The 27,023-nt window shown below is 33.0% G+C and overlaps 3 protein-coding genes across 12 annotated transcripts; all 3 read right to left on the bottom strand.

Moving 5' to 3' along the window:
* Positions 1-435: 435 nt before the first annotated feature.
* LOC123696577 (ubiquinone biosynthesis O-methyltransferase, mitochondrial-like) lies at positions 436-9,181 on the bottom strand. The gene is made up of 6 exons (XM_045642850.1): positions 8,842-9,181; positions 7,725-7,878; positions 7,183-7,297; positions 6,844-6,978; positions 5,953-6,223; positions 436-887 (listed from the first exon to the last, which is right to left on the bottom strand). The coding sequence occupies exons 2-6, from the start codon at positions 7,847-7,849 to the stop codon at positions 769-771; spliced, it is 765 nt and encodes a 254-aa protein (XP_045498806.1). The 5' UTR covers positions 7,850-7,878; positions 8,842-9,181; the 3' UTR covers positions 436-768.
* A 465-nt stretch (positions 9,182-9,646) lies between these two features.
* Positions 9,647-16,197, bottom strand: LOC123696576 (ubiquinone biosynthesis O-methyltransferase, mitochondrial-like). Of its 8 annotated transcripts, none has more exons than XM_045642847.1 (6): positions 16,105-16,197; positions 12,783-12,929; positions 11,454-11,568; positions 10,807-10,941; positions 10,301-10,571; positions 9,647-9,838 (listed from the first exon to the last, which is right to left on the bottom strand). In XM_045642847.1, the coding sequence occupies exons 2-6, from the start codon at positions 12,908-12,910 to the stop codon at positions 9,723-9,725; spliced, it is 765 nt and encodes a 254-aa protein (XP_045498803.1). In that variant the 5' UTR covers positions 12,911-12,929; positions 16,105-16,197; the 3' UTR covers positions 9,647-9,722. The 8 variants fall into 8 exon arrangements, with proteins under 8 accessions (XP_045498803.1, XP_045498805.1, XP_045498797.1 ...); XM_045642849.1 differs by lacking the exon at positions 16,105-16,197 and adding an exon at positions 16,031-16,049; XM_045642841.1 differs by lacking the exon at positions 16,105-16,197 and adding an exon at positions 13,156-13,275.
* A 606-nt stretch (positions 16,198-16,803) lies between these two features.
* On the bottom strand, positions 16,804-26,857 carry LOC123696574 (ubiquinone biosynthesis O-methyltransferase-like). 3 transcript variants are annotated; one of them, XM_045642838.1, is made up of 8 exons: positions 26,620-26,857; positions 26,523-26,579; positions 26,307-26,380; positions 25,806-25,979; positions 25,306-25,420; positions 19,158-19,292; positions 18,628-18,898; positions 16,804-16,977 (listed from the first exon to the last, which is right to left on the bottom strand). In XM_045642838.1, exons 3-8 carry the CDS (start codon positions 26,363-26,365, stop codon positions 16,838-16,840), a joined length of 894 nt encoding a protein of 297 aa, XP_045498794.1. In that variant the 5' UTR covers positions 26,366-26,380; positions 26,523-26,579; positions 26,620-26,857; the 3' UTR covers positions 16,804-16,837. The 3 variants fall into 3 exon arrangements, with proteins under 3 accessions (XP_045498794.1, XP_045498792.1, XP_045498793.1); XM_045642836.1 differs by lacking the exon at positions 26,523-26,579 and having other exon boundaries at positions 26,616-26,857; XM_045642837.1 differs by lacking the exons at positions 26,523-26,579; positions 26,620-26,857 and having other exon boundaries at positions 26,307-26,445.
* Positions 26,858-27,023: the final 166 nt, after the last annotated feature.

Genomic DNA, 27,023 nt, shown 5'->3' with positions numbered 1-27,023 from the left:
CTGCCGATTAAAATACAAAAAGAACGTCCAGCCACGACGCTGAATGGTGCGTGACTAAGTGAAACTCGGGCACTTACCTGAGTTTTTTCTTGCCAAAATAGAGAGCGGGTAATGTATCTAGCTCTTTTATATATCATAGCAATATTATAGATATTTTTACTCATTACATTTTATTGATTACCAGTACTTATATTATTTATTCTGTGTTTATACTTTCTTAAGGTCTGCTTGAAATTTAAAACTAAAAGTACCTTTGAAGGGTAGAAGCATTGATAATATTATAATAGGTAGGTAGAAGAGAAGGCTAGAAGAGATAAGGGAGACTACCTTGCTGTTGCTAAAAATATGATATATGTTTCATCAAATGAGATTGGCTGTAGCAAATTGTTAATTTTAAGGAGAGGATTTTTTTTGTTGTGTAAATAAAAAAATATATATCGGTCCATAACAATGTATTTTTACACACACAATTGGGTAAATAATATATTTTACAAATTTCACCATAACTACCCATTAATAATAAAATATACAACGGTCAGTAGATAGGTATCTATAAATCTATGCTTAAAAAAATAAAAAGTCGCTAATTTACGACAAAAACGAGAACAATGGCAACGATTTAAAATGTTCATTTTTAACACGTAAAGATAAATAGCAATAATAACGTAGGTAACTCCTATTCTTATAGTATTATACCAAACGTTACATTATGATTTTTCTCTTTAGATAAAAGGTATTTACATTAAAACGTTCTCATTTAAAACAATCTTATATACTCAACTTAGTTGCTACAAGAGCATACCACATATGTTGAAAATATGACCATAGCCAATTTCCAGTTAGCGGGTTGAAGAATAGTCCATACACTTCATTTACTTGACAGTTATCTGAAAGAAGAAACTCAGCATTATTCACTAGCTTTCTGGCCGCGGATGTGCCTGCGTAGACTAAGGAATCTATCTAAAAATCATACCATAAAGTCATATCAATATACAGGGTGTAATCGTTAAGTGTGCACAAGCGATTATTCCGTAACTATTGCAGATACCAAAAAACTTTAAACTGATATCGAAAGTAGTTACTTAACCTAATGAATAAAATGGCCATAATAAATTTTTAAAAATAAAACGAGAAATATCCAAAAATGTTACATTAAACGCTTCCATACATTTTATTTCCCATACATTTTGTATTCATAACAGATTTTCGAAGTGATGTCCTCATTGTGCAATACAATGCGGAGCTCTATTTACAGTTTCTAAATGAACTTCCCTTCAAATTTGCGAAGTATTTAAAGCAGAAAACCAAAAAAAGAAAGAAAAAGCTAAAATCTTTCATATTAAATGTACTAGGTTGATCCAAAAGTAATGATAATTGGGTATTTCCTGTGCACATAAAAATATAAAATAAATGTTTTTTGCTTGCTCATGTATTCACTAAGTAATCACAAAAAAATCATATCAACAGGCCACGTTTCCAATTATTTACATTAATTTGAATGTGAACCGTGCGTGCCAGAATGTTAACCGACGAAAAGAAGAAACAACGATTCGACATGTAGAGGGTAAATTTCTAAATTTTTAATGATATCAGGATAATTTTTTGTCACGTTTTGTGATCATGGACGTTACCCGAGTTCACCATGTTTATGCTGAAACCAAAAAACAATCAATCCTGGATGCGAACTTCCAAAGTGACGATGAAGAAATTCAAAGTGAAAATCAGTAGGTTAGATTAAAGCGGTAGTTTTTTGGGACGCTGAAGGAATAATTATGGTGGAATATTTTAAAAAGGTAGCCACTTTATTGGGCTCTTACTAAACAGACCAAATTAAAAGATTAAGGACGTAAAGGAATAATTTAAATTTATCCTTAATTTCTAATTAAAATTTAATTTAATTAGAAATTAAGGATTAAGGAAGTAAGGAAAAGAGACATGGCAAATTGCGGACCTGAACGCTGTTTCACCAAGACAACGCACCAGATCACAAAGCGTCAGTTGCGACTTGCGATGTCTGCCATTCAAAAATATTCGATTACGAAGCGGGATTCGAACCCGCTTCTTTTTGCCAAACCGGGGCTACGCCTAGCCTTTCTGCTACCCGTGAATCCGCCAGAGCAATCGAATTTCTTCTACTCTTTCAGTAAAGGACCTCCCCTCGGCTTCTATTGAGCTCGGAGTAATTAAAAAAAGAAAAGTAGGTATTTTAAATATTATTTATGTTTTAAGTACTAAACTATAGTTTTGAATTATTACAAAAACATTTAACATAAAAGTTAACGACAACGTAGTTAAATACACTATTAAAAAGCAACTAAAATGGCTATTTAATTGTACTTTTAGTTAAAGTTTAGCGTTTTAGCTATGAAACTGTAGTTAAATTTATATTATAGTAGGTACTGTGACTCGATAAAATAGGCCTAGAATACATGGGCGTAGCTAGCCATGGGCTCAAGGTGGGGCAACAATCTATACATATAATAAATCTGTAGAAGGGTCAATTCTGTACATTGAAAATATTGAAAAAATAAATAGCAGGGGGTGTTACTGGATCGATACCAAGCCCAAATATGTGATAAAAAAAATTTTTGTCTGTCTGTCTGTATGTTCAGTCATCACGTGAAAACTAACGGTTCGATTTCGATGAAACTTGGTATAATTATACCTTATTATCCTGGGCATAAAATAGGATACTTTTTATCCCGGAAAAATACGTAGAAAAAAAAATTAATTTTTCCGCGCGGACGGAGTTGCGGGCGGAAGCTAGTAAAAAATAATATGTAAATAGCAACTGTATGTACCAAGTATGTACTCGCGAAGGCATTTGCGAAGGCATTTGTGAAGGAATTCGCGAAGGCATTTGTGAAGGCATTCGCGATGGAATTCGCGAAGGCATTCGCGAAGGCATTCGCGAAGGCACTCGCGAAGGCATTTGCGAAGACATTCGCGAAGGCATTTGCGATGGCATTCGCAAAGGCATTTGCGAACGCATTCGCGAAGGCATTGGCGAAGGCATTCGCGAAGGCATTTGCGAAGGGGTATCATTTAAGCTATCACCAATTTAATTAGTTTTGTGTTTCTTAAATAATAGGGTTTGTCCTCAAAATAGTAGATCTGTCACCAAAATGTAGTCACCAAACAATGCAAAATCAGTTCCACAATAAATCACCTAAAATCCTGAGATATAAGGTCTAGTACCAAATAAATGTTTTTGTATGTATTAAAATAGGTGTGTCCTAATAAGTATTTAAGCAAACTAATTTAAAGAGATCACCAATAAATCATATTATGTTACTAAAAGTTAAAAATCAATATTTATTCTTAAAAATAATAACCACTGAATAATCAGCTCTGGTTTAATAGCTGGCTAATGGTTAGCATAATTTTAGATAAAACACTTAATTTAAGTTAAAATAATCAATATTTATTGTTAAAAAACAATAATCACTGAATAATCGGCGCTGGTTTGGATTTCGAAGGGCCTTTTTCTTTTCTGGCCGATAAGCGCATTTTTTTGCTTCTGGTGGGGGGGTTGGTCAGCTTTAAGCGTATGGCTAATCCGATAATATGTTTGCACATGTCAATTTTTAAAGTGCGCCAATTTGTCTCCGCCCCTTTGATCATTTTTTCATTAAAATTATAAATTGATGTATTAAATTGATAACGAATACTATTAATTTATTATCTGAACGAAATAAAATGTTACTACTGTATAGGTGACAAAATATCAAATAAAAAGGAGTCGCAGTCAGGGATCGATAATCGATTTATTTGGTGACAGATCTACCATTCTGAGCACAGAGCTATTATATAAGTAACAAAACTGTAATTATAATAACGAAGTTTATATTCATGTAATGCAATATAATTTTATTGGTTATCGATCTCTTATTTTACACATATATTAACATTAATTTGATAATTCATACCTGGGAACAATTTTTGTTTATCTGAGAACGAAAATATTTCGTGGTGATAGATCTATTTATTAGGTGATACAACTTGATGACAAATATAAATTTTGGTGATAGAAAATATAGTTCCCTTTGCGAAGGCATTCGCGAAGGCATTCGCCAAGGCATTTGCGAAGGCATTCGCGAAGGCATTTGCGAAGGCATTCGCGATGGCATTCGCGAAGGCATTCGCGAAGGCATTCGCGAATGCATTTTTTCTAGTATAGGCACTAGAAAAAAAAAGTGTAAAGTAAAAAGTATCAGTGAGTTGTAGAACGTGAAGTGAACGTATTCTTGTCGATAATTCTTTTTCAACTGGCGTGCCACAAGGTGGTGTGCTCTCTCCTATTCTGTTTGCTATATTTATTAACTTTTTAACGCCTCACCTAACTTCCCTTTATCATCTTTATGCAGATGACCTTCAAATATATACACAGTCGCCTTTAGCTGATATTAACACTGCCATTAATGATATAAACAACAATCTAAACAAGGTGTATGATTGGAGTGTATCCCATAGTCTCAAATTAAACCCATTAAAATCACAAGCCATCATTATTGGTAGTCAGAGTCTGGTGGCTAGAATCAACTGGACTACCTTACCACCTATCTATATTGATGGCGTCGTTGTGACTTGTGCCTTACCGAAAATCGGTTAAAAACTTGGGCTTATATATGGACGAAACTCTATCATGGTCAGTGCAGTTAAAAAACATCAGTAAAAAAGTATTTTGGACAGCATCTAGTTTAAGAAGGCTGCGCAATTTTTTGCCTATTCCCACCAAAGTTATGCTTGCTCAGACCTTAATGCTGCCCATTCTGGACTATGCTGACGTGCTTCCAACCTAACCCAGGAACAACTCGATAAAATCGAACGTTTGCAGAACCTTTCCCTGCGTTTTGTATTTGGGTTGAGAAAATTTGACCATGTCACAGCATTTCGGAAGCAGCTTAAATGGCTACCCATCCGCCACCGCCGCAATGCTCATGTCCTCTCGCTCCTGTACTGCATACTATTTGATCCTCGTATTCCTTGCTATTTAAAAGATAACTTTGAATTTTTATCTGCCAGGAGTTTGAACCTACGATCAAATGATAACCTAATGCTACGTGTTCCTGTTCACTCAACTAAATTTTTTAACGCTTCTTTTACTGTTAAAGCTGTGCAACTTTGGAATGATCTACCCACCAGCATTAGGAAAGCTCAATCGCTTGAGTCCTTTAAAAATATGGTAAAGAATCATTATTTGCAAACCTGCTAATTTTCTGTGCTGTTTTTCTTTGTTGTGTTTTATTTTTAATGTTTTGATATTGTTTGTGTTTTTTTTCCGTTTATTTTGATTTGTATGTTTTTTGTATTAATTTATTTGCTTTTTATGTGTACACTATCTTCCCATATTTGTAACTGTATATTTCATGCTTTGTACTGGTTGCTTGGAAGAAATTGCTATTTAGCAATAAAGCCGCCAATTGCTTCTAATGTCCTTGTATTGTAAATTAAAAATTGTGTGCAATAAAGAATATATAACTATATAACTATAACGTGTAACACAACAAAAGTGAAATTGGATAAGTTATAAGGGGCAACTAATTGGGGTACTATACTCATTTTTCTTACAGTTCATGTAACATAGAAGCCTCAGCTATTTTCTTTTTTCGTGTGTAATTCGTTATTCGAATTAGGTATTCTTATTCAAAACACCTTACGGATATTAAGCTTAGTAGTTAGTAGGTACTTCAATTTTTAGATTTGGTTAGGTATCTACCTACCTTCCAGGTCAAAGCTAGAGTGGGGCAAGCGCCCCACCCTGCCCCACCGTGGCTACGCCCATGCTAGAATAAGTTTTATGTTATGTTTCAAGGATCACTAGAACCTACATTTAGCTATCGTTTTGTCTGCTGTTTTAAATATTTGCAAAAATCGTTAAATTTATTATTATAAGATTACAGAAACATCACTGGTCTCTAAGTAGGTACGTACGGTACGGTAACTACTTACACTTCTGCAGTATAGCACCAACTTCGTCAGGGGTTCTGAATTTGTAATATTGATGGAGTCCTTTGGGTACCAAGTTCAAAACGTTTTCCGCCATAAATATAACACAAAATTGTGATATGCGTGTTCTGTTCGGCGTGGTTATGAATATTTTTCCGCCTGGTTTAAGGGTTTGTACACATGAGTCTAGGAATAGCTCCACATTGGCCACGTGGTCTACAATTTCAGAAGCAATGACTGCATCGTAATAGTTGACGAATGTTTGTGCATGCTCCTGTAATTGAAAATAAAGGCATTTTAAGATAAAAAATTAAATTACGAGGACGACGATTAGCAAAAAAGAAAATGATTGCCATTTTTGGCAACTTTCAACTGCCAAGGAGAAACTTTTTAGATACACCATTGAGATATACATATGGAGACGACACCGCCTACATCACTTATGTTCCGCTCACCATAAGGCATATGGCTTAACTGCACGTTAATTTTTTTTTGTTTTAAAGTGATACCTCAAATATGCCTTAGTGTGTGTTACGATATTGCACAAATAATACGGAGACGTACCTAACTAGATAATAATTTTTAAAACTTAGTTAGAGCAAAAAACTGGCGCACAGATTTTGTTCGTGGTGTCTCCTACATACGTAGTAATATTATCTCAATGAGTTACACAGACAGTTTTTTTTGACGCATACTGACACTAATCCAGTTGATTAATGAGACAGTACAAAATAGCTTGTCTAGCTATTTAAAAAAAATATATTATTGTAAAGCTTTAAAGATTATTTTAACAAAAAAAGGCAGGTAAAGTAGGTATCGAAATATCAATTTTGTTTTTTTTCTATATTCTATGAATTTTATAGAAATACATTTTCATAGGATAAGATTAATTACCTCGATACTTGTGCAAAGATATGTTGGTTTATTATCATCAAGTTCCGAATTAGAGGCGGTGTGTTTTTTGGCCATCTCTATAAGTACACTGCTTGCGTCCACTGCAGTTACTTCTGCTCCCAATTTTGCTAAAGCCTGTAAAATGATCATTGTTTTTATAACTAACAAATTAATTTAAAATGTTATGTGTCAAATGATATATCAAGGTGTTTTTTATTAGGTACCACATCAATTGATAACAAATTGTTCTTAATTTTTTTTTTCATAAAAACATAGCATGTCTCCATATTCATAAATTAACCTTTATTACAATTTAATTTATGGTACACAAATAATTACCTCCGAAACGATACCACCTCCGCAGCCAACATCCAAAATTTTCTTGTTTTTCAATGGTTTTGAAGAGTTTCTTTTTTCGTCTGTTAGTATAAGGTTGTTTACTATATAGGGAATCCTAAAGAAAGTTACATATGATATTATAAAATATGAAGAAACACGATGATTTGGATGAATATTTGTAATTTTTATTAAAATATGCAAATGATATGGAGTTGGAATATAATTTGGTAATACATAGTATAAACATTTGCTTTACATTAGGTAGTTTTTTTGCCTGGAGACAGTAGGCTAGGAAATTAAAGCCTTTCGCCCGCCCTTTTGACATATTTTTTAAGTTTTTATTTAGATTCATCAGATTAATTCAAATGGCGTTGGGGTGAACAGCTATATGTAATGACAACAACAATGGTTGTTATCTATATTACCTACGGAAAAATCAGTTCCATCTGCACTATCACTTTCGGTGTTACAAGTGTGTGTGCCAACTTAACATCAGATGACTCTGCCCCTGCTTGCTCTGACATAAAAAAAGTATTACGTACCTTAACTTGTTAAAGGTATGTAGACCTCGTAAAGAGCCCTTCTTGTTCCACCAGTCACTCACTTTGCTGTGCCTCTCAATGTCTGCTTTATCCACTGTTGTAAGCGTAGGACTCGAATGTGCCATCTTTATCTAAATTTTATTTGCCGGTTAATCTAAAAAAAAAAAAATATATATTTAACTTTTGTATTACCAAAGGTGTTATAACTTATAAAGTAGGAGCGTGAAACTCGTGCTTACATACCATGACAAAATATCTACATACAATTGAATATTTAACCTTTAATGATCATGGGATGAGTGTGTATTTCATGAGAAAATGTAATAAAAATAGACAATGGCAATTACTAGTCTGTTAGTAACTGTAATATCTACTACTTATACCAACTAAGCTTTAAATTAAGTATGTAATTGCCCAGGTTTACTTATGTAGATTGACCATTCTAATTATGTTATAGGTAGGTATACTTCTGATGGCGCAGTTTATTTAAATTCTGTAGGTTGGTAAATTGATATTCTGAATAGTACCACAGATTGTTTAGATTTTGTGATGTATAACTATTGTGTACTGTACACAAATGAGGTTAATGTACCTAATTCTATAACTCATATAGTAAAGATAAAATCAGTTTCTCATTCACAATAATGATGTAAAAATACAGATACATGTAGATCATACCGGCAGTTCATTGATCCTATACGTATTTAATTTTATTTTGATAAGGTTATATGTAGTTTTTACAGATTTGCCTAATTATGGCATGTTTACTAAATAGGTAGGTACAAAATTACGGGCCCACCTAGTACCTACGGTAAAAAATAAAACAATTTACTATAATATCTAAGCTATGCTTTAATAATTATAAATTATAACTTTACTTGACGATGAGGTAAATCTATAGCCAATCAAAATAAATGTGATCAAACAAATACAATACAAAAAAAATTTAGTTATAATACAAAATACTAATACAAATATTAATTAATTAATTTATTATTTAATAATGATCTTAATGTATTGAATTAAATCTTATTTAACTATGCCAAAATAAAAACTTAAGTAAATGTATAAAACGTAGGTATTAGGCTAAAAAAAAAGAAGTCTAATAACTACTCACGTAAAATCCAAACGCGTGCACTCCAGAGTTACTGAGATATAAGAATGACGCGATAATTAACTTCTTTGTATCTACTCACCAGAATTATACACAAACTTATCGCGAGTGCAAAAAAAAAGTGTTGAATTTAGCCTGAGTTGTGAATATGAATATAATTATCCCCTGCCCTGCATTCTATTGTTTATTATGCGCACAATTATTAGGTAAATGAGTAATCGAAACAATGTTGACTTTCACTTTAATTACCTATAGGTATTAAAATGTATGTTTATATCGGTAAAAAATTCAAAGGCGGTCTAAATGGAACTTTCTTAATTTATAGGTGTTTAAATTAAGAATACCTATATGTTTTACCGATCTAATAAAATCTTGATAATTTGAATACGTAGGTAGCCTGTATAAAACAAGTTTTCTGATCATGCGTAGATTCGCATAATCAGAAAACTTGTTGTATATCCCTATCATTACATACTGATCTGGGTCATTTGCATCTTAATATCTTGCTTGCAATTTCTAGGTCATAATTGTAAGTTACAAATATGCATTTAAATTTACAAATTATGTTTTATGTAGTTATCTCCTTTGATTTTATAAGAATTCAATTTCTAAACCCAAAGCTATTTTATATTTAATTTCAAATCCAAAGCTAGTTACATAAACTTTGGACATGGTTAATTTAGCATTTCTAAAAATTTAAAACAATTCCTATTTATTACCCTATGTACTCCTAACCAAGTGCGTCATACTTATTGACCAGATTTTACACTACGTTTCATTTGACATAAGATATTATTAAAACACTCAATGAATAAAAAGAAAGTTTAATAGTTCAAACGATAAGGGACTGACTGTTATAAACAAACAAACAAAAATATAGCATTTCAGCATAGCTTTGTCGCTTCCAGAGCATACCAGATAGTTTGAAAGTATGACCAGAACCAATTACCAGTTACAGGATTATACAATATTCCATGAACGTTATTCACTTGACAATTATCTGCAAAAACAGAAAAAAAAAATTTAAACGTTATGGTATTCATTAGAAATATTTCCACCAGCTTATACCGATCGAGAGATCAAACTACTTAAGTATGGAGCATTAGCAATTTTTTGAAGTGAAACTTCTTTATAGGGGCTGGAAAAAAATTTAGTGTAACAATTTTTTGTTACGCGTGACATTTTTCCGTACGCGCCATCTTTTTCTTATCCCTACCACGCGTGATTCGACGTATTTATGTAAAGTTGCATAATATAGTAAATTATTTTTTGAAAAATAAGGTCATAAGGAAGTTTCACTTCTTACGTGTGTACACTAGTACACGCACACATTTTTTTTTCTTATTTTTAATGAAATGTTAACTTTTGTCCGAAATAATATTTACAACTAATGAGGGCTTTAGACATTGTTTGAAATCATTATTTTTATCTTTATTTGAATATCTTATAATGAATTTCTTACATTTATGTAGTATTTCGGATACATCCTTCGGTGACTTGAATTTTGCATACTTATGTATTCCTTTTGGTATTATATTCAAGACGTTTTCCGCCATAAATACAACACAAAATTGCGACAACCTCGTTTTATTTGGTGTCGTTATTATTATTTTCCCACCAGGCTTCAGTGTTTCCACGCAATGTTTCAAGAACAGCTCCACATTGGCGACATGGTCTACAATTTCAGAAGCTATGACTGCATCGTAATAATTGGCATATTTTTGCGAATGTTCCTGAAATGTATAGTTACAACAAGTTTAATATAAAATATAATTGTTATAGCTTGTGTGCAGTAGCCCTACAGCTGTAGGGCGGTGTAGGTATGTGCGTTTTCGGCGGGGTGGGGGTAAGAAAGAGCACGAGTTAGAAAGAAACGGAACGGTCGGTACACATACACAAACAGCCCTACAGCCACTGCACAGAAGCTATTAAACGCTTATTGACTTAGCAGATTGTACCTATAAGTACCTCAATGCTTTCGCAATAATATGTCGGTTTGTTTTTTGCAACTTCTGGATCCACGTCGCTATGTTCTTTCGCCAAATCAATCAAAGAACTGCAAGCATCAACGCCGGTGACTTTTGCTCCTAGTTTAGCCAAAGGCTAGAAAGAATACAGAATATAAAACATATTACTATCATCATGAATATTTTTAAAGTAAATATGGTCAGAACTGAACAAAATTGAAATTGGACCAACTGCAAGGCTTTAAAAAAAATTATCAACATCGGTTCAACCACTCGAAATTTTTGAGGTAACATACCCAAAAAATATAGTCGAATATACATATGGAGACGACACCGCCTACATCACTTATGTTTCGCTCATCATACGCCATATGGCGTAACTGCACGCTCATTTTTTATTTGTTTTAAAGTGAAACGCATCAAATATGCCTTCGTGTGTGTTACGATATTCCACAAATAATACGGAAAAGTGCAAAGGATTAACTTTCATCGGTAAGTACCAAACTAGATAATAATTTTTAAAACTTAGAGCAAAAAAATGTTGCACAGATTTTGTTCGTGGTGTCTCCTACATACGTAGTAATATTATCTCAATGCGAATAAAGAACCTTTTTTTTTCTGTTGCTTGAAAAGGGATAAATAGTTTACCTCTGAGAGAAGACCTCCTCCGCATCCTATATCTAATATTAATTTGTTGGCCAACGGTTTTGAACTTTTACGTTTGTCCGATTCAATTACAAGACAGTCTGTTATATACGGTACTCTGGAAAAAGTATATAAAGTATATGATTACATTATTAAAAAATATGATTATAATGAATATTTTAATTCAGTTGACTTCCATTTTATGATACAAAAACATTTTAAAATAAATATTCAAATTAAGCGCATTAAACAACAGCATAATTCATGATATTATCATGATATGAAGAGTAAGTAAACAAGTCTATATAACTGCGTTAAAAACAACCGACTTCAAACTTGCACTTGCAACATTTACAAATACAGACAAAAATGCTCATAAAATAAAAACTACTGGGCCTATCCGAATAAAATTTTTATGGGACCAATTCGACACCATCCCGCATCGAACAAAAAAAGAATCACGTAAATCGGTTCAGAAACCTCGGAGTAATCGGTGTACATACATAAAAAAAAACTGATGAATGAAACTGATGATGAATGATGAATTGATAACCTCCTCCTTTTTTTGAAGTCGGTTAAACAGTAGTACCTACATATTAATATTATTTCATGTTTTCGCAGAAGGAATCTCACAAGAATCAGTCAGATTATTTTTGAATAAGAATAGTTAAAACACCAACATTTTTATTCGTAAACAGGTGGATTCTGGTACATACGATACTTAAAAATAAAGGGCAGTTTAACGTTGTAAAATCGTGATTTTGTGCAATTGTGAAATTTTATGTTGGTGCTGTCACATTTCCGAAGATTTGACGATACAAATTTTTTTACAATACTTACTACTCACAGTCATTTAGAATTAAGTATTATTTGTTCATAATCTTATTAATTTTAGTGTAAATTTGGATTTAAGGATTTAAGCTTAAAATGTCGGTTGATCACCGTAATAATCAGTTTTACGTATTTAGGTATACGTAAAACGAACCTATTGAATATGCTATAATTTCGAATCATCGTATTTAAAAGTTACAAAGTTTATTGCCCAGTCTGTGAAAGCTTTTATGTAGGTAACGGATAACTTATAATTACTGCTTGAAAATACTTACTAATATTTTTATTCATATTTTTTAGATTTTAACAGATTTGGACAAGTGTTCCCACTTTAAAAAAAAAAAAAAAAAAAAAAAAGTGTTAATAGACAGATAAGTCATAATACATTCTTATTTCGTCCCAAGAATTAAAGCGGAAGAAATAAAAGATGGTATTTGCCTATTATTTATGCAGATAAGTGAAAGCTAGGACTGCTAGTACATAAAATTAGGTATTAATTACCTGATTGCATTAAAGGTATGTAGCGGTTGAATAATACCAGTCTCTGACCACCAATCCCCTGTTAATTTGCCATGTCTTTCGATTTCTCCTTTATCGACTGTAGTTAGTGAACTCTCGGGATTCGACATTCTCGTGGCAGATAATAACCTAAAAAATATTGTACTATGAATTAATTTAATATTTAAATGAAGTACTCCAACTACACGCACGAGTAACTTACTACAATGAGTAATAAAAAGCTTAGTTAGTATTGCGAGATTTTTAATTTATAGTTAAGTAAGTACTTTTTGAAATATTTTATTTGTCAACAAATATTACTTGCAGGATGTTCAACAATATTTTAACAAATGATGCTTGGTGTTTTAGTACCCACATTATTTATAGTTTTTACGGTATTTCATTGTGGGTTATTTTGATCAGATGTATTCTAATCTATGATCTTGATGACCAAAGACAACTTGTACCACGGTAATTGTACTTGACTGAAACATGGTTATGTGAGGCTCGAAGGGGCCAGCAAATTTGTCTTAGGGACATCCTGGGACATCCGAATAAAATGAAGGCGAAGTTCTATGAGAGAGAGAGACAGACAGAGACACATGCGCACGCCCGCTCGGCACGGCACAACTACCTATAGCTAAAAGTGTCATTACAAATTTTCGTATTTTCCTTTCCATTTACAAATTTTCCATTTTCCCCCTTTCGCAACACGCGTTAATAAACTTCGTTCCAAAACTGTAAGTTTACATTTTTTTTTGAAAGTTTAAGAGATATCTTCGCCATCTATTCCTTATTTGAAATTTCGGTATTTTTCAATTAAACATCCGCAAAGCAAAAGTAAAACTGAAGGTCATGGTGGTCCAAAAATTTAAATTAATTAAGTAAGGCATTTTCGAATATAATTCTAGGGAACAAGTAAGTGAACGAATAAAATGATATTATCTCAGTAACAGAGTGACCTCTGTTGGATGGATATAAAATTCACACTTGTTTCAGATAGAGGTGTACTATGACAATAGGTAAATCGGAAGAACGAATCCCGATATTGGCCTTCGCAGACCAACTGCGAACTTTTTTGTTCGCTAAAATATACTTACAATTGTATCGAGTAACGAAAACGAGGGATTAAAAGTACCGAGTAGGTACTAAAAGTCCCCCGAAAAACCGCGAACATGCAGGGAGCGGACCGGATAAAAGTACGAGGGAGCATGCGGGACTTCCCGAAAGAAATAGAATGCGGGTAACTAGGCGAAGCAACGCACACGGCGGACTTTAGTTCGCGTTGTAATGCTTCCATAGCGTACTTTTCTCCGCAATACGTGTGCGTTGAGTCCGCGGCGGTTTTTATTCGACTCCGCCAGGGACTAAAATCCCTCGTATGCGCAGGCCATGTAGAAGTTTGGTTCGTCCCACGAACAGATGCGTAATTCAGAGCCAAAACGATACTGAAACCTATATAACTTACTATCTATAAACATTAGTCCCAGTTATAGCCCAGTTCAAACTTAAACTCAAACATTTATTGAAAAGTTTCTCACTGAACCCGGTCCCACTTATCCAAGTTTCACTGTATCTGTGATTGTCTTTATACGAATAAAATTGCATTTACCTCAAGTTCGTGATATAATGTTAGATATTTATAATTACGTAGATTGGTATACAGATATAAATAAAGTTTTCGTGGAATTGTCTGTTATCACAATCCAGATCCGAATGAGAATAAATATACAGGGTGTAATCGTTAAGTGTGCACAAGCGATTATTCCGTAACTATTGCAGATACCAAAAAACTTTAAACTGATATCGAAAGTACTTAACCTAATGAGTAAAATGGCCATAATAAATTTTTAAAAATAAAACGAGAAATATCCAAAAGTGTTACATTAAACGCTCCCATACATTTTATATCCCATACATTTTGTATTCATAGCAGATTTTCGAAGTGATGTCCTCATTGTGAAATACAATGCGGAGCTCTATTTATAGTTTCTAAATGAACTTCCCTTTAAATTTGCGAAGTAATTAAAGCAGTAAACCAAAAAAAGAAAGAAAAAGCTAAAATCTTTCATATTAAATGTACTAGGTTGATCCAAAAGTAATGATAATTGGGTATTTCCTGTGCACATAAAAATATAAAATAAATGTTTTTTGCTTGCTCATGTATTCACTAAGTAATCACAAAAAAATCATATCAACAGGCCACGTTTCTAATTATTTACATTAATTTGAATGTGAACCGTGCGTGCCAGAATGTTTCCCGACGAAAAGAAGAAACAACGATTCGACATGTAGAGGGTAAATTTCTAAATTTTTAATGATATCAGGATAATTTTTTGTCACGTTTTGTGATCATGGACGTTATCCGAGTTCACCATGTTTATGCTGAAACCAAAAAACAATCAATGTCCTGGATGCGAGCTTCCAAAGCGACGATGAAGAAATTCAAAGTGAAAATCAGTAGGTTAGATTAAAACGGTAGTTTTTTGGGACGCTGGCTGAAGGAATAATTATGGTGGAATATTTTAAAAAGGTAGCCACTTTATTGGGCTCTTACTAAACAGACCAAATTAAAAGATTGCGGTAGGTTAGTAAGGAAAAGAGACATGGCAAACTGCGGACCTGAACGCTGTTTCACCAAGCAACGCACCAGATCACAAAGCCTCAGTTGCGATGGCTGCCATTCAAAAATCGGCATTCCAAATGCTTTAATACCTACCCTATTTTTTAGATCTAGCTCCTATTTACTTTTATCTCTTTTCTCGGCACAAGAAACACTTTCTTAGCAATAAATTATTTTAAGACGACAGCGAAGTGATGGCCGCGTGGAGGGGTTTTAGTGGATGAAGTCAGTATTTTTTTTTAAGTTTAGGAAAAAAAATATTGAAGTATATTTTCTAGTGAGAAGACTATCTAGAGAACTACATAATTATTATAACAGTAATGACCTTGTTTAATATTGATTATCATTACTTTTGGATTAACCCATGTACATGGGATATTCGTATCTCATACTAAATGTATGGGAGGGTTTCAAGTTAATTTTTTAGATATTTCTCGTTTTATTTTTAAAAATTTATTATGGCCATTTTACTCATTAGGTTAGATACTTTCGATATCAGTTTAAAGTTTTTTGATATCTGTAATAGTTACGGAATAATCGCCTGTGCACACTTAACGATTACACCCTGTATACTTAGGTAAGTAATAAATGTACATACCTAACAAGAAATAGATAAAAAAGTAACTACGTTTTTATTTTGTGTCACTACGCTAGGCCTGTCTCAGTTAATACAATTTAAAAATAATTTACTTTTTAACTTACCACTCAGCAATGCAAGTAGTGTCTATATGCTTGATGTTTAGTAAGTGATATTATTTCTTTATCAGTCTTCAAACAAAACCTCCTATCAAAAGTCCATTAAACTTACCGTTCCAGTGTTTACATTAGTTAAACAAAGTAATTACAGTTTTAGGGGTCTGTATTTATTTCACTTTATTTATACAATAATATTTAATTTTTCTATGTACGAGTCTAATATTTATAGTCACAATATGAAAGCTTTAAAATCGACTTTGCGTGGTTGTAGGTAAAGCGCGATTCACATTTCACAGGAGTAGTTTATTATAATCTCATTTATATTATAGGCCCTATGTTTTTTTAAATCCGATACATTAAAAATTATAACTAATTCATGACATAAGAAATGTAATAATGAATTAACAACTTTCGTTGCTTGTTTGCTCACAAGTTTTTATTTCGTGTAAAATATATAAATTTAAATTCAATAATTAAACAGTCTAGATAAAATTAATGAAAATAAAAAAACCTATTTACTAGTCTATTAAAAAAAACCCACATAAAACTAACTACTATACACATTACATAGGTACCTATAATATTTCGATCTACATACCTCTATCGGTAAATCTGGTTTTATTACCTTATTCCTTTCAGTAAAACGACACTACAAAATGACTAATTGACACCAGGTAAGCATAAATTTGTAAATAAAAAATATACTTATTAATCAGCTTTTATTCAATAAAAGTTATTCTTATGATAGGGTGGATTTCACGTTAGGATCCAGCTTGCAAGCTTGTAGTGCAAAGCACAGAGTTTGCGAATCAATCCAGGTCCACTTGTTTGTAAAGGGATTGTAAGTGACCCCTTGCACTATCTCCACGTGGCAATTATCTGGAACAAATCCATACATACAATAACTTATTTAGATTAGATTCGATTAGACTACTAGAAGCACTTTTGAATCGTAATAACATTGTTTTACCATTTCCTTATTCTAGAAGCGCTCTTGAATTGTGAAACATACCGGCAAGTAGTCATCTATATACAGAGAAGAAAAGGCAAAAATTCTGAAGGACATATTTGTAGAATCTATACATAGTCCGACCATAATTTTACGACACTCGTGTGATGCCAGGTATAATTTATCTATGCTTTAAATACAGACTAAAGCCTATAATATCTGTAACGAATTTCATACAGTTCCTACAGCTGTTTTTGGGTGCATCAGCCTTAAATTGTTTCAAACTTTCGTATTTATTAGGTATATTAGTAGAAAATAATATAGTGAAAAAGTTTTTGTTATTGAGTTTTTTGTTTTTGCAATGTTATTTCAATTTGCTTGTTCTATTAAAATGAAGTGGGCGATAAGAGACTGGAATTGCGATAGTTAAACTTATTGCAGAAACCCGAATGTAAATTTCAAGACTGCATTCTTTATACCTACAGGGTGTCCCACCGTCGGTATTCTAAGCTCAATAATTGAGGTTATAGTTTTGCATACGCTGAGTAAGCAAAACTATAACCTCCATTGAGCTTAGAATCATAATTTAAGGGTTCCGTACAAACAAGCTTTTTTCTTTAATAAGCCTATAAATGTAGTAGGTACATAGACATATATAGTTGTATTGTTAATTATCCTTATTTTCTTATTTATGATAACAATTTGCCCTATACATACCTACAACATTTTTATATGAGCTTGAAAATAAATTATCTAGTATCAAAAACGAGAAAAAACTTGCATAAAATCACGTTTCTTATTCAATTAAAAGATTCTGTGAATATTATTATTGTATGAACGTGTTGCCGTTATAAATATCGAGAAAAAGCCCCCTAAAATATTTATTTTTTTTTTATTTTTAGTATTTATATGCAAAAATCACGGTTCATGAGATACACCTTTGTGACAGGCGGACAGACAGACAGCGAAACAGGATCCCTTTTTTTTAAATAATATATCTCCAATTAAAGTAAATTAATCCTGTATTTAATATTAAATAAAGTATCTTTATCAGTATCGAGTACCTATAGCTAGCTGGATTACACAAACCAACTTAGCATTCTTAGATAAGCATTAATGAATGAAGTGGTTGATAAAGTGTCAAATTCAAAAGAATTTATACTGTATTTTAACCACTTTCGATATTTTCAATCGAAAGGACTATATTCTATAATAAAAGATAGATTACCCGCGGACGAACACGTAGGCAAATTCATGTATTTCGATAGTTTATGTTTTACTCTGATCTATCCTGACCTATAGTGTTAAATTTCATTCTTTGTACAGAAGTTTTTTTTGGTAAAAGAGTACCTAACAATTATCCATCCCCACAAACTTTTGCATTTATAATATCAGTAGGTTTAAAATGAGTTTATGACCAATGCAACTTTTTGCTGATGAAAGATTTTTTGAAATCGCCCTTTAGTTTTCTTTATTTTTAAACATTAGAAAAATACATACAAAAACACAAATGTATTAAACCTAAGCATGAAGTATAGCTATTACAACCTGCCCATTCTATAATTTCTACATATACTCACTTCTTTCCAATAAAAACGTGACCTCATTGGGAGTAGTGAATTTATCATATTGATGTGTGCCCTTTGGTATAGCATTAAGTATATACTCTGCTACAAATATGCCCAGAACTTGCGTCAATCTCGATCTATTAGGAGTTGTTATGAATATCTTTCCCCCTGGCTTCACTGCTTCTACGCACGATTTGACAAACAGCTCCTTGTCCGCAACATGCTCTATGACTTCGGAAGCTACCACTGCGTCATAGTGGTCGGTAAATTCCTTTGAATGTTCCTGGAATTAAATAAAACATATTTTTTCATTATGTGATAATTGGAAATGGTGTGCTCAATTCTGTAAGAACCTCTTACTTGTGTCTGTCTTTGTTTAGGTAGAAATATTTAAAAAAAGAAGGTATACATTTTTTTTTATTTGACTGGATCAATTTTTTAATAGATATTGAACAACTGGTAATACATATACAAGTTTAACTTTTGTCCCCTGCCCAATAAAAAACCATGCTTGCTTAAATTAAAATAAAGTTCTCTCTTACCTCAATAGTAGTACATAAATATGTAGGTTTGTTGCCAGCTATTTTAGGGTCGATGGTACTGTGTTGTTTCGCTAATTCAATTAAATCATTGCTCGCATCAACTCCAGTTACATTTGCACCAATTCTAGCCAAGCCCTTGAATTAAGTAGATTATTTTATTGATAAAATAATATAACATTAATTTATTAACTACCCTATGCCACTAAGGAGTAATGTAGATCCTACTTCTGATACAATTTACAAAATTGGTTAGGTACTTTTGAGATAATTTATTTCAATTAGGGCCGATTTTTCAATGCTTGGATAAAACTTAGCCGTCCAATAAAGTATTACACGATAATATTAAAATGTCACGTAAACTGTCAAATACGGGCAATTAGAATACGTTTTTAAAATGGTAGTTTTATACATTAAGCAAGCAAAAAATCGCAGATCTGTCATCTGTCATAACCACGAAAACGTACTCTCGTGAAGATAAAATCGTTACTACGGGAAATATTCTAGTTTATGTCATTAAAAAGTGAAAAAAGTGGAAAATATAACCTGAAGTTCATGTGTGATTGTTATCCAGTGAAAGTGTTGTGTTTTTCGTAAAAAAAACTAGTGCTAAAACTTTATAGTGACACTTAAAACTTTTTGCAAACTACAGACTACCCTCAATTACACCTTACATTTCTATTGTCAAGTGAAGATGACATGACGTTGACATGTCATGACAATCCATAGACAATATTAACTGTGTTGCTACTACCTAAATAAATAATAATAGAAAATAAAAATCATTAACTTAAAAAAAAAATAAAATAAAAAATATATAAAAAAAAAAATAATAAAATAAAATAAATTGAATAGCATAATACTATATATAAGTAAATAATGATTAATGAATATAAATAACCATGCTACTAGTTTGATCATTGAAAAAAAATGAGTAATTATAATGAAAACTCCCCAACTTGTATTCCAAATGAAACTGAAACTCAGCTAATGCCAAGGAATAATGAGAAAGCACCTAATAAAACCACTGCTTGTAAACAAAGCAACAAAAAATTTGTACAACAAGCGTTTCACCCAAGCTTATTCATGTCAAAACCTAGAAGCATATCAACATCTGAAATTGAAAACATCCAAACTCAGTCAAGTTCCGATTTAACCCAAGACACTATTCCTCCTACTTGGCAACGAGTCCCTTCCCTAAGAAATGCCAAGCGGAAAAAAACATCCTCTCCATCTCCAGAAAGAATATCAATTCACAACCAGTACTGTGGTCTTCCCGTTGACCAAAGGGAAGATGATTTGAGTAAAAATAGTGAACCCATCAAGAAAGTAACAAAGCCACCTCCAATAATATTATATGGTATCAAAGATGTCAATAAGCTTACTGAACTATTAGAGAACATCATTAGCAAAGAAGACTTTACTTACAAAATCGTTAACCAAAACCAATTACGCATTAATTGCCAAACTATAGATTCTTATAAGAAAACAGTATCTATTGTCAGAGAAAAAGGTTTAATTGGACACACATTTAATAACAAAGATGAACGCCCCTGTAGAATCGTCATAAAAAACCTTCATCATACTACACCCATCACAATTATTAAAGAAGCCATCGAGGAAACTGGAAATGTAGTTATTGGAGAAATAATTAATGCCAAATACGGGCCAGACAAGAAACCAACTTCAACATTCTTTGCTAACCTAAAACAGAATTCGAACAATACAGCTGTAAAAAATATTAAATTCATCTATCACCAAGCAGTCACTATAGAAGATCCCCGGAAACGAAACACTATTGTCCAATGTCAAAGATGCCAGCAATATGGCCACTCTAAGAATTATTGTATGAGGCCCTATCGGTGTGTTAAATGTGCACAATCTCATAGAACGGCAGATTGCCCAAAGACTGATCGTACTACACCAGCAAAATGTGCCCTGTGTCTTGGTGCACATCCAGCAAATTATAAGGGTTGTGAAGTGTACAGAGAAATTCTAGAAAGAAAAGAAAAGAACCGCTCACATCTTATAAATAGAGAAACAAATAAAACAATACAAAACCCTAACACCCAAAACCCACTGCTAAATACTAAAGATAATTTCACACAAAATACTAATAGCAACAAAAACATGAGATATTCTGATGTACTACGAGGTAATAAAAACAATGATCCTATAATTCCATCAACAAACAAAACCATTGAAGACATGTTACTCAGACAAGCTGAAAAATTTGATCTTATACTCCAACAAATGAGCACACTAATCAACCTGATTACTACCCTCGTGTCCAAAATATCAAAATGACGTCACTCAAAATAGCAACTTGGAACCCAGACGGTCTGTCTCCAAAAAAACATGAAGTTGAACTTCTATTGCATACACATCAAATTGACATACTTCTTGTGGCTGAAACACATTTCAATAATAATAGCACTTTTACAATAAGTAATTATGATGTATATGCAACTAACCACCCAGATGGTACTGCTCACGCCGGTGCTGCTGTTATAGTCAAGTCCAACATCAAACATCATGCCCAACCTAAATATAGAACAGCCCACCTGCAAGCAGCCACCATCTCGATTGAGGATAAAATTGGAAATTTTAATGTGTCTGCTGTTTACAGTCCTCCTAAGCATAAAATAACAGATGAACAGTACAACGAATTTTTTAACACACTTGGCACTCGATTCATTGCCGGCGGGGACTGGAATGCAAAAAATGTTCATTGGGCTTCAAGACTCACTAACACTAGGGGGAGAGAACTCAAGAAGAGTATTGACAAAAATATGTTAGGAACCATCTCTACATCAGATCCTACCAACTGGCCAAGTGACTCGAAAAGATTGCCTGATGTTATTGACTTTTTTATAATGAAGGGTTTATCAAGCCTATTCTATCACATACAAACATGCCTGGACGTCGACTCGAATCACGTCCCAGTTATTCTAACCATTGGCATAAATGCTATTAAAGTTTCAAAAAGTATAAAACTTTATAACACACGCACTAATTGGAAAAGGTTCCACAAACTGGTTAATGATAGGCTTGATCTGAAAATACCCCTGAAGACTGAGACAGATATAGATGAAGCTACAAGAATCTTTACTACAACAATACAGGAATGCTGCTGGACATGCTCTCCCAACTTACCGAACCGCCTACCTCAGGACAAGCTTATCTCAGAATCCATAAAAACAAAAATATTGGAGAAAAGGAGACTGAGGCGAGTATGGCATACAAGTCGACACCCAAATGATAAAAGGAAACTGAATAAAGCCGCCAAGGATCTGAAAGCTCTTTTATCCGAAGCCAATGATGCATCGATGCAAGCTTATCTGGAAAATCTTACAAACACCAAAGCCACAAATTACTCACTCTGGAAGGCATGCAAAAACTTTGACCGGCCACTTCACCATAAGCCACCAATTCGAACTCAAGGCGGGAACTGGGCTAAATCCCCGCAAGACAAAGCTACAGCTTTCGCAAATCATCTTAGTCAAGTTTTCCAGTCAAACCGAACAGAATATGATGAAGATGAAACGTATATTGATTCAGTTCTCATGCAGGACTACCAACTCGATCTTCCTCTAAAACTAGTAACTCCTAAAGAGATCCGTAGGAATATTACAATTATGGACAGTAACAAAGCACCAGGGTTTGATCTCATTGATGGAAAGGTCCTGAAGGAATTGCCACGAAAGGGAATAGTATTTCTTACCTCATTATTTAATGCTATACTGCGACTAGGGCACTTTCCTGATCTATGGAAAGTCTCGCAGGTCATAATGATACTTAAACCTGGAAAGCCTGCTCATGAATTAACCTCATACCGACCGATCAGTCTTCTGCCGACTACATCTAAATTGTTCGAGAAATCTCTGCTCCATAGACTTAATGACATCCTTAAACAAAAATCAATTATCCCAGACCATCAATTTGGATTTCGTAGTGAACACGCCACATTGGAACAGGTCCACAGGGTTTGTAGAAGCATAAGAAAGTCCTTTGAAAAGAAATAATATTGTTCATCTGCATTTCTTGACATACAGCAGGCTTTTGACAAAGTTTGGCATAAAGGTTTATTGTATAAAATCAAAAATTTATTACCACATACCTTCTATGGAGTTTTGGCATCTTATATATCCAATAGAATATTTCAAGTAACAGAAAATGAATGTACATCAGGCTTCTACAATATCCTTGCTGGAGTACCACAGGGATCAGTACTCGGACCGGTTTTGTACACCCTATACACATCCGATATTCCAAGAAACTCAGATGTAATAGTTGCGACGTTTGCAGACGATACAGCGTTACTTGCATCACACAAATGTCCGATGCAAGCATCCCAAAATCTACAAAAGGCACTGAATGAAATAGAATCCTGGATGAAAAAATGGAAAATTACTGCCAGTGTCACTAAATCAGTACACGTGACCTTTACTCTTCGCAAAGATAACTGTGCTCCTGTAACACTAAACGATACTCAACTTCCCCACTGTGATACTGTCAAGTACTTGGGCATGCATCTAGATCGTCGACTTACCTGGAAAGAACACATTAAAAAAAAAAGGGACGAAATAAATTTAAAATACAGAGGACTCCACTGGCTTCTAGGTCGAAACTCAAAACTGTCCATGAACAACAAACTCCTCATTTATAAAACAGTACTTAAACCGATATGGACATACGGACTGCAACTTTGGGGTGCAAGCTGTAACTCTAATATAATGATAATGCAACGAGTTCAAAACTATATTCTCAAGCAATTATCAGGTGCTCCCTGGTTCATCAGAACAGAAGAGGTTCACACTTTATTGAATATACCAACCATCAAACAGGAAATATGTACGCAACATTTTTCATACAAAGTGCGATTGGGAAAACACCCAAACCCTCTTGCTACAAAACTGCTTGAACCTGAAAACGTGCGTCGTCTCAAAAAGCGACGAGACATTTTTGACTAGTGAACACTGCCGGCTGCCAAGCCCGATAAAATAAAGGATGGACTCCAATGGGAGCAGCATTCTTCCTGCCATACGCGCCTTCAACATATCCGCTTATAGTCTAGCGACTGATCGCAGATATAATATTTAAAAAAAAAAAAAAAAAAAGTTTTATACATTATTCGACGAATAAGTTTTATCCAAGCATTGAAAAATCGGCCCTTATTTTAACTAACTCTCGAACAAGTAACTTAATCATCAACGTCTTGTCATGTATTAGTTAAAATGTATTTATAGCAAAATATATAATAACTAGCTGCTCCGCGCGGTTTCACCCCCGTGGCTCCACTCCTGTTGCCCGTAGCGTGATGAAATATAGCCTATAACCTACCTCAATAAATGGGCTATCTAACACCAAATTTTTCAAATCGGACCAGTAGTTCCCGAGATTAGTGCGTTCAAACAAACAAACAAACTCTTCAGCTTTATAATATTAGTATAGATTACACATGTGTGCCAAGCACACGTGTCAAAAGTGAAACTTCTTTGCTAATATTCCAAGATACCAAAGTCGTCGCCTTACTCTATGACGTACGACTCTCAACAGGCCTATAGAAGTTTCATCTCAAAATAACGCACAACTAATTCATATACTTAGTTCTTCTAGCTTATTAATTGTATAATCCATTTAATAACTATAATATATCTGAGACAAATAATTCAGTCCATATAAATCAAACCGTAAATCTACAACAAAATTTATTTTAGATTCATAACTGGAAACAAACCTTGGCATTATTGAAATAAACCTTTCACTACATATTATCATAGAAACTGTCCAGTTCTGTATGCATTAATAGTTATGTGATTATAATATATTGCATTTTCTATATTTTTTATTTATTTATTTAGCCCTTATAATCCATGACATTTAGATACATTTTCTATATGTATAAACTCTAATTATTTTTAGTCTAGTAATATGTTGTTTCACCTAATTATTCAAACTTTTTTTATAACTGCAAAGAAACAACAGACTTATTATAAAGCTACATTGATTAGGTAATTACAAATTTAGATAAATTTATATTATTATTTAATTTTCCTTAATTATTAAATTGTCTGATGTCACCTTACAATAATACTTGTAGTTGTTTATTCAGTATGTGAATGCGTCAAAATATATATGAAATAATTACCTCAGATAGAATCCCTCCGCCACAACCAATATCCAATATCGTTTTATTAGCCAATGGGGTAAGTGTTTTCCCTCTTTCTGATTCGGATACAAGACCATCTCTTACAAACGGTACTCTAGTGAAAATGAGAAAATTATTTTGAAAATAGAATATTGCTAGTATATGATGGCCGATCTTTTAAAAAAACATGATTTTACAAAGGTAACAATAAGTGGATTTTAGCTGGAAGACAATTTAAGAGATGCAAAAGCAATGTAATTCTATAAAGGTTTTATTACTTTGAGGTATTGAACCCTAAAAATAGTCAGAATAGAAGAAGCAAGCAATTAAAGAGGGAGATGCAGTTTATGTATGTTTGGTAAGTCTAAGAATATGTCATAAGATATTTTTATACTGCTAAGAGGAATTCATTTCTGAATAAAGATTTTTATTATTACCATTGTGGAAAAATGACAGCGCTATACAGGTTGACAAGTACCATCGAAATTAAAATTTTATACCTGAGAAGATTGAAGCTATGCAATGCTTTAATACTTCCGTTGGGATCCCACCAGTCCTTCAACAGGTTGGTGTGTCTCTGAACATCACCTTCATCCACTGTTGATTTTGGCTTGTCCGACTTTGACATGTTCATGCTTAATGACATACTCCTCTTTAAATTGTTTTTAAGTAGTCTGAAATAACAAAAATTACAACTGTATAGTCAACACATCGCTACAGTTATTAATAATTTAAGTAACTGCACAATTTAATATCTATAATTATTATCTATTAATGTGAATTACTTTAAAAATTCTGCTAGATTTGAATATTATTATTCATTACGTATAAAATTAAGCAAAATTATGGATAAATTATTTGAATAAGTAATGGTTTTTATTTATTTTGGGTGCATTATTATGTAAGTGACGAATAGTATATCTTTATTAATGTATGTGTTCAAATAAATTATTATTTATTAAAGGCTCTGTATATACTTAGGAGTTATCACATAAACTTACCCATTATTGAGAAGACATTTGGTTACCCAAGTAGAGGGTCGTAACGAAGTCACATTCATTTTTGTTGATACACTCTAGAACAAAAAGTTCCTGCTTTATCAACGGATCTCTCTCAAATGATTGTAAAATTAGCACAATGCAATAAATATGCATCAGCTGAACAATTACAATTGTAAATCAAATGCGAATTACACTTGTAAATCACAATATACATACACAGGTACGAATATTTCTAACAAATTATAACTTTGTATTGAATACTTATGTTTGTTCCTTATTATTAGTCAAATAATAATGAACCTGAAGTACCTTCAGAAACGATCGATGTTTCGTAACAGTAAGTAAAAATAATTTTATTTTTATCTTGAAACCGGTTGTTGGTTGTGTTTACTTTTTGTATTTTAAACGATAAAATATATTCTAATAAATATATTCAGCACATTTAAAGAGTTCTCATAAAATACTGTTTTCGTTACTTTAATACAAGCTTAAAAGTGTATACTATGAAACATATAACTGTAAGCTCGAACACTAATTACCTATTTAATATTTATTTCTGGGTATCATCCGAGGGGTATCGCCTACGGCCTATCGGGTTTTAGGAACTGTCATTTTTTTTCATTGGTCAATTGTCATTGTCAAGCTGTCATCTGTGCTGAGTGCTGCCAGTCAAAAAATACTGCTTGTCTTTATTATATACATGTCGTGGTCATATCG

This window comes from Colias croceus, chromosome 13 (genome assembly GCF_905220415.1).
Source record: "Colias croceus chromosome 13, ilColCroc2.1".
Taxonomy (NCBI): domain Eukaryota; kingdom Metazoa; phylum Arthropoda; class Insecta; order Lepidoptera; family Pieridae; genus Colias; species Colias croceus.
The sequence above is the reverse complement of the archived record's forward strand: the minus strand, read 5'-3'. Positions and strand labels throughout refer to the sequence as shown.

Bases quoted from the DNA above. Each gene is read 5' to 3' on its own strand.
- LOC123696577 (XM_045642850.1), bottom strand. From the start codon at position 7,849: ATGGCACATTCGAGTCCTACGCTTACAACAGTGGATAAAGCAGACATT. The intron at 6,979-7,182 runs GTAATTATTTGT...ATCATTTTACAG, and splicing joins GAGGTGGTATCGTTTCGGAG to GCTTTAGCAAAATTGGGAGC. The intron at 888-5,952 runs GTAAGTAGTTAC...TTCTTCTTTCAG, and splicing joins TGGTGCTATACTGCAGAAGT to ATAACTGTCAAGTAAATGAA.
- LOC123696576 (XM_045642840.1), bottom strand. From the start codon at position 13,157: ATGTGGGTACTAAAACACCAAGCATCATTTGTTAAAATATTGTTGAAC. The intron at 12,930-13,104 runs GCAAGTAATATT...AATATTTTTTAG, and splicing joins AAAATATTGTTGAACATCCT to GTTATTATCTGCCACGAGAA. The intron at 9,839-10,300 runs GTAAGAAATTCA...CTGTTTTTGCAG, and splicing joins ATCCGAAATACTACATAAAT to ATAATTGTCAAGTGAATAAC.
- LOC123696574 (XM_045642836.1), bottom strand. From the start codon at position 26,365: ATGAATGTGACTTCGTTACGACCCTCTACTTGGGTAACCAAATGTCTT. The intron at 25,421-25,805 runs GTATAAAATTTT...CATTTTCACTAG, and splicing joins CATAGCTTCAATCTTCTCAG to AGTACCGTTTGTAAGAGATG. The intron at 18,899-19,157 runs GTAAGAGAGAAC...ATTTAATTCCAG, and splicing joins ATTTATGTACTACTATTGAG to GAACATTCAAAGGAATTTAC.